We start from the raw sequence: 7,728 nt of genomic DNA on the forward strand, positions 1-7,728 counted from the left end.
TATACGCACACTCTCTCGAAGAACCCTAACCAGTAACCAAGACAGTATAACCACCACCACCACAGCTGCTCTGCCTCCTTCCGCCTTCAACCAACCACTATCACGACTACCGCCCTTCCTCTCACCCACGACGTGAACTTTCTTTTGGAACATAACATTTTTCTTTAAAAAAATATCGTTAAAAGAAGCTATTTGTCCCCGCCGCTGTGCGCGGGTAACGGTTAGTATATATATATATATATATATATATATATATATATATATATATATATATATATATATATATATATATATATATAAAAGGTTATTCACAACAATAAATAAAATAAATAATAGTACAAAGTTTTAAAAAATATAGTCAAAATTGGAATAAAAATTGGTGAAAGGGGAGGGGGTATAATCAAAATTTTATATTTCTTGGACTAAAAAAAATCAGGAAGGGCCATAGCCCCTAGTCCTATATAAGATCCGCCCACATGTGGTTGAAGGGGTATTTGTTATAGCATAAATGAAAAGAATTAAAATGTATCATTTCACCTTCTACTGGAGCTACCTTTTGCGTCAGATCCCTTTTTTAAGGCCAAAAAAGGTTGAATATCGAAAATTGCTGATTTATTTTTAAAACTCTTAACAATTTGAACCGATTCGACCGCTTAAAAGACCGTTTTAGAAAAAAATATATGTTTTTATTTATTTATTAATTTTATTTTTATAAGTTTCTTAAAATTTAAAACCTAGCTGTTATGAATTATTATTTAGTGAATGACTATTGGATTCTCCATATTCCCTTATTACTCTCCATAATTAGTGAACATTATAACAAACATTATTATGAGTTTTATGAGTGTAGTTATGCACCACTATAATGTGCATTCATATCATACATGACTTTTCATCTTCTTTGTTTAATATAAATAGTGAATATTATGTATTGTAAAGTTTGATAATTTCTTCACAAGTATTGGAATAAAAGTTCTCTCTACTCTCATATCTTTCTTTACTCTATAATTTATCTTATTATTTGATATTTTATAACACGTTATCAGCACGAGGCTCTACCATAGAGTTCCAATTTCTTGCTGTTCTTGTCGTTGTCAGGTGTATATATATATATATATATATATATATATATATATATATATATATATATATATATATATAATTTTTGTTTTCAAAGTTCATATGTATAATGCTCACAAGTTATATAATGCTCACAAGTAATCTTATGATACTTCTTAACTAACAATCCTCTAATATACAACTCTTTATTTTGATTAATACTTTCACTATGGCAAACATTAGCAAACTTGAGTTTATGGCTCTTGACATTAGAAGAAAAAATTATTTATCATGGATCCTTGATACTGAAATCCACCTTGATGCTATGGGTCTTGGAAACACCATAAAGGATGTAAATCCTTTAAATGAAGCATCAAGCCAAGAAAAGGCTAAGGCGATGATTTTCCTTCGCCACCATCTCGATGAAGGATTAAAAGCTAAATACCTCACTGTCAAAGATCCAGTTGATCTTTGGAATAATATGAAAGAGAAGTATGATCATCAAAAAACGGTGATACTTCCTAGAGCTCGTTTTGATTGGTTACACCTTCGGCTACAAGATTTTAAATCTGTGAGTGAGTATAATTTGGCCATGTTCAAAATTACTTCCCAACTAAAACTATGTGATGAGACTATAACTGATGAAGACATGTTAGAGAAAACCTTCTCTACTTTTCATGCCACTAACATGCTCCAGCAGCAACAATATCGTGAGAAAGGTTTTAAAAAAATATTGTGAATTAATCTCATATCTTCTTGTGGCTGAACAAAATAATGAGCTCTTAATGAAAAATCACCAATCACGTTCGACCGGTTCTAGTCCATTCCCTGAAGTGAATGCGATATCATCTAATTATAACGGTCGTGGGTCTAACCGTGGCCGTGGCCGTGGTCGTGGTCAAGGTCGTGGACGTGGTGGAGGCCGTCATAATAATCGTCCCAACAATAATAATAATATAAGTAACCACCAGAAGTGGGAAAATAACAAAAACCCACATCCTAATGATAAAAGTGGTCAAGGCAAAAAGAAAGTTGAAAATGTTTGTCACCGATGTGGAATGACCGGTCATTGGTCACGTACATGTCGCACTCCAAAGCATTTTGTTGATCTTTATCAAGCTTCTCTAAAATATAAAGAAGGAAAAAATGCGGAAACAAATTTTGTTCAAAATTATTTTTCCGAAGATCAACTAGAAATGAGACATTTGGATGTCGCCGATTATCTTGCCAACACGGAAGGGACAAACGGTGTTATGGATGGTGATGGAAGTACCCAATTTTTCCCATAAAATGAGATGGATATGTCATATCATGAAATTGTTGGTTTTCTAGTATCATTTTATTTTTGCATTATGTTTGTTTAAAGTCATTGTCATAGTCAAGAATAATATGTAGTTTTGTTTAATGTCGTTTATGATTTTTATGTTATAGTCGTTTCATCAGAAGAGATCTCGATGATTCTTCTCAAAATAATAATATATGCCTTTATTTATCTAAGTTGAATATTTCTTATTTTTTATTATTTTATTATATATTTTTATTTTGAATAGAAATATGGATATTCGCAAAAGAAATGAGGAAAATATATGTGTTGCAGATAGTGCAACAACACATAGCATTTTTAATAATGAAAACTATTTTGCTTACTTATTAATTGGAGAAGCAAATGTTAATACAGTAACGGGTAGTGCAAAAATGATTGAAGGCTCCGGAAGAGCGAATATCATATTACCACAAGGGACAATAATTACAATTAGAGATGCATTATTTTCATCAAAATCACCAAGAAATTTATTAAGTTTTAAGGATATTCGGTCCAATGGATATCATGTTGAAACAACCAATGATGGTGATAAAGAGTATCTCAATATTACGAAAATGATATCGGGTAAGAAAAGTCTTTTGGAAAAATTACCCGTATTGTCCTCCGGATTGTATTATACAAATATTAGAATGATTGAATCTCATGCTATTGAAAATAAAAGGTATGATAACATCTACAAAGTTTGGCATGACCGGTTGGGCCATCCCGGATCAGTTATGATGCACAAAATAATTGAAAGTTCAAGTGGACATTCCTTGAAAAACCAGAAGATTTTTCAAGCTAATGAATTGTCTTGTGTTGCATGTTCTCAAGGAAAATTAATTTCCCGTCCATCATTGAATAAAGTTGGGTATGAAAGTCCTAGTTTTTTAGAAAGAATTCAAGGGGATATATGTGGACAAATTCATCCACCATGTGGACCATTTAGATATTTTATGGTCTTAATTGACGCGTCAACTAGATGGTCACATGTGTACTTATTATATAGCCGTAATCTCGCTTTCGCAAGATTACTAGCACAAATAATCCGCCTAAGGGCACATTTTCCCGATTACCCAATTAAGAAAATTCGACTTGACAATGCTGGAGAATTTACATCACAAGCTTTTAATGACTATTGCATGTCGATTGGGATAACTATTGAACATCCTGTTGCATATGTTCATACACAAAATGGTTTAGCTGAGTCGTTAATCAAACGCCTTCAATTAATTGCAAGACCATTACTAATGCATTCTAAACTTCCTACATCGACATGGGGACATGCAATTTTACATGCGGCATCACTTATACGCATCAGGCCAACTAGTTATCATAAGTTCTCCCCTATTCAATTGGTTTGCGGCCATGTACCAAATATTTCCCATCTAAGGACGTTCGGATGTGCAATTTATGTACCCATTTCTCCACCTCACCGCACAAAAATGGGTCCTCAAAGAAGAATGGGAATTTATGTTGGATACGAATCTCCATCTATAGTAAAATATTTAGAACCATCAACTGGAGATTTATTTACAGCTAGATTTGACGATTGTCATTTTGATGAATCGGTTTTTCCAACATTAGGGGGAGAAATAAAGAAGCTGGAGAATAAAATCTCTTGGAATGAATTATCACTTTCAGTGTTAGATCCTCGTTCAAGTCAATGTGAACTTGAAGTGAAAAACATAATTCATTTACAAAATATAGCAAATCAATTGCCAGATGCATTTACTGACCCTAAGAGAGTAACAAAGTCTCATTTACCAACTGTAAATGCTCCAGTTAGAATTGATATCCCAGAAGGAAAAAATACAACTACAAATAAATCAAAGGCACGCCTGAAGCGTGGAAGACCAACCGGTTCCAAAGATAAAAATCTTCGAAAACGAAAGGGAGCAAATATAATTGATGGTCCAAAAGAGAAAACAGAATCTTTTGAAAAGATTAATGAAGCTCCAGAAGAGCCCAATGACATAACAAAAGAAACTGAGGTACCTGAAAATTATGAAAATGAAGAGATCTCAATAAATTATGTCATGACAGGAATAAGATGGAACCGAAATAAGATAGATATCGATGATAATTTTTCATATCATGTTCCGCGCGCGATTATAAAGAAAATGAGGATCTCGAACCTAAATCTATTGAGTAATGTATGAATAGGAAATATTTGCCAAAATAGAAAGATGAAATAAATAAATAGCTTAATTCTATTACTCAACGAAAAGTTTTTGGACCTGTAGTCCGTACACCAAACAGAGTAAGAACAGTGGGACGCGAATAGGTATTTGTGCGCAAAAGAAACGAGAAAAATGAAGTTGTGAGATATAAAGCAATATTTGTTGCACAAGGTTTTACCCAAAGGCCCGAAATTGATTATGAAGAAACGTATTCTCCGGTAGTTGATGCAATTACATTCAGTTATTTTATAAGTTTAACAACACATGCAAAACTGGAGATGTGTCTAATGGATGTATTTACGGCTTATTTATATGGTTCACTTGAAAATGATATTTATATGAAAATCACAGAAGGGTTTAAGGTGCCAGAAGCACAAACTTCTAATTCTCGTGAAGTATATTTGATAAAATTAAATAAATCTTTGTATAAATTGAAACAAGTTGGCCGTATGTGCTTCAATTGTTTTATTACATTTCTGTTGAAAGAGTTCTATAAAAATGATCCATCAAGCTCATGTGTATTCATAAAAAGATTAATATAAGAATTTATCATAATTGATGTTATTGTAGATGATTTGAACATAATTGGAACTCCTTGAGAATTGAGAAAAAGTCACTTCTTGTTTGAAAGAAACTTTTGAAATGAATGATCTTGGTAAGATGAAATTCTATTTAGGTCTTCAAATTAAGCACAAAAAATGGAGTTTTTGTACATTAATATCTAGAAAAGGTGCTAAAAAGGTTTTATATGAATAACTCACATCCATGAGTAACCCAAAGGTGGTAAGGCACTTAGATGCCAAAAGGACCAATTTCAGCATCATAAAAAGCATGAAAATCTTCTTGTTCCCGAAGAACTATATCTTAGTGCTATTGGTGCACTAATATATCTTACTATTAATACAAGACCTGATAAATCTTTTGTCGTAAACTTATTAGCAAGATATAGTTTGTCCAACAAGAAGATATTGGAATAGAGTCAAACACATTCTTTGATATCTTCGAGGTACAATGGATATGAATTTATAATAATCAAATTCATAAAATGTGAAGTTAATTAGTTATCCAGATGCTGGATATTTATCTAATCCACACAAAGCTCGATCCTAAAATGGTTATTTATTCACTTGTGGAGGTAACACAATTTCTTGTCATTTTGTTAAACAAACTTTAGTTGCTACTTATTCTAACCATGCAGAGATTATAGCAATTTATAAGGCAAGTCATGAATGTATTTGGTTAAGAATTTTAACTCAATACATTTGCAAGAATTGTGGTCTAACTTCTAACAAGGATGTTCCAACCATACTATATGAAGATAATACAACTTGTATAGCTCCATTCAAGGAATGGTTTATCAAAGAAGACAGAATCAAGCATATATCACCAAAGTTTATTTCACTCATGATCTTCAAAAAGAGTGTGACATCAACATCTAGAAAATTCAATCTAGTAACAACTTTCCTCATTGGTTTACTAAAGCACTTCCTACATCGAAATTTGAAAAGATGGTAAGAAACATTGTTATGCAGTGCTTCAAGAAAATCAAGTGATGTGCTAATCAGGGAAAGTTGGAAACATATTGTACTCTTTTCCTTAATTATGTTTTTCCCTCTGGGTTTTCTTAACAAGGTTTTTAACGAGACAATAGTTTCCAATATCTATTATTAATCATGTACTCTTTTTCCTTAATAAAGGGTTTTTCCCATGAGGTTTTACCGATTAAGGTTTTAATAAGGCATGATACCATCGTCATTCAAAGGGGAGTAGTATGAATTATTATTTAGTGAATGACTATTGGATTCTCCATATTCCCCCATTACTCTCCATAATTAGTGAATATTATAACAAACATTATTATGAGTTTTATGAGTGTAGTTATGCACCACTATAATGTGCATTCATATCATACATGATCTTTCATCTTCTTTGTTTAGTATAAATAGTGAATATTATGTATTGTAAAGTTTGATAATTTCTTCACAAGTATTGGAATAAAAGTTCTCTCTAGGCTCATGTTTTTCTTTACTCTATAATTTCTTATTATTTAATCATATTTTATAACACTAGCCTAATTTTATCAGCCATTTTGTGAACAACACTACACTTCTCTATGATCTTTTTTTTTTTTTTTTTTTTTTTTTTCTATTGCCTCTCAGTATCAACAGTCAACATGGGCGACTTGGAATTTTAATTGGTAGTTTTTTTTAAATAATTTAAAAATAATTATGATGTAACAATAACGTCTTTGATTTTTTGTATCAGTCCCCAACCGTTTAAACCGATTGAACCATCAAACCTGTTCAATAACCGGTCCGACTTTCAAAAATTCAGGGGATAGCTTTCTCCCTCACGGCAATTTTTGAAGCTGAGGCTGTGTCCCACATCAACCATAATGCCTAGTAAGCACCATCTCATTGTGGACCCATCCCCCTTGGTGTAAACATATAGAGCCATGCTCATGCATATTCTTGAAAACCCAACGTACGTACATAACGTACGTCCAACATAAAACCGTGGAATCCCCCCGTCAACGTCAAGATGTGGTTAGGTGCCAACTCATGAAAACACGTGCATGCAGGCAGCCATCATGCCAAGTTGCCATTTGCCAACGCATCAACATACGTCAAACGCGTGGCCATAATTAATTTTGAGTAAAATTTATATATTTGTTGAAGAAAGAATATGAGGCTTCCTTTTTGAAAAAAAAAAATGAGTAAAATTTATATATTTGTTGAAGAAAGAATATGAGGCTTCCTTTTTGAAAAAAAAAACACGTCTATTCAAGACTCAAGTTGCATGTGATGTGGCATCCTATATTCTTATTCATGCCTTTCAATTCGATCCTTAAGTACACCTTTTACATGGTAGCGACGCAATTCTTGTTCGTGACCCAATATGCCTCCTTTATGTTATGTATATTAACATAAATCATGGAAAAGGAGTAGGCAATAAGTTGAAATAACTAATATTCTAAGACATATTGGATTCACATGTTATCCTTTTATAGTTTTATTTTACAGTTTATAGGTGAATATGATTACACATAATAGTATGAAACTCGATCAAGACTAGTACTAACAATCAAACAAGGATGCGACTGGTTTGGTTCTTAGTTTATTTATTTATTTATTTTTATTTTTTTAAAATTTTAATAAAACTTGTGTTTAGTTTGATTCAAAA

General features: G+C 32.2%; 1 protein-coding gene across 1 annotated transcript; it reads left to right on the forward strand.

Annotated features, from left to right (window-relative positions):
• The first annotated feature begins 1,288 nt into the window (after nucleotides 1-1,288).
• LOC145040288 (uncharacterized) lies at nucleotides 1,289-6,739 on the forward strand. Its single transcript, XM_078988235.1, has 2 exons — nucleotides 1,289-1,778; nucleotides 6,705-6,739. Exons 1-2 carry the CDS (start codon nucleotides 1,289-1,291, stop codon nucleotides 6,737-6,739), a joined length of 525 nt encoding a protein of 174 aa, XP_078844361.1.
• The last annotated feature ends 989 nt before the right edge of the window (nucleotides 6,740-7,728 follow it).

Source organism: Lactuca saligna, chromosome 4 (genome assembly GCF_052625555.1).
Source record: "Lactuca saligna cultivar CGN05327 chromosome 4, ASM5262555v1, whole genome shotgun sequence".
Classification (NCBI taxonomy): Eukaryota; Viridiplantae; Streptophyta; class Magnoliopsida; order Asterales; family Asteraceae; genus Lactuca; species Lactuca saligna.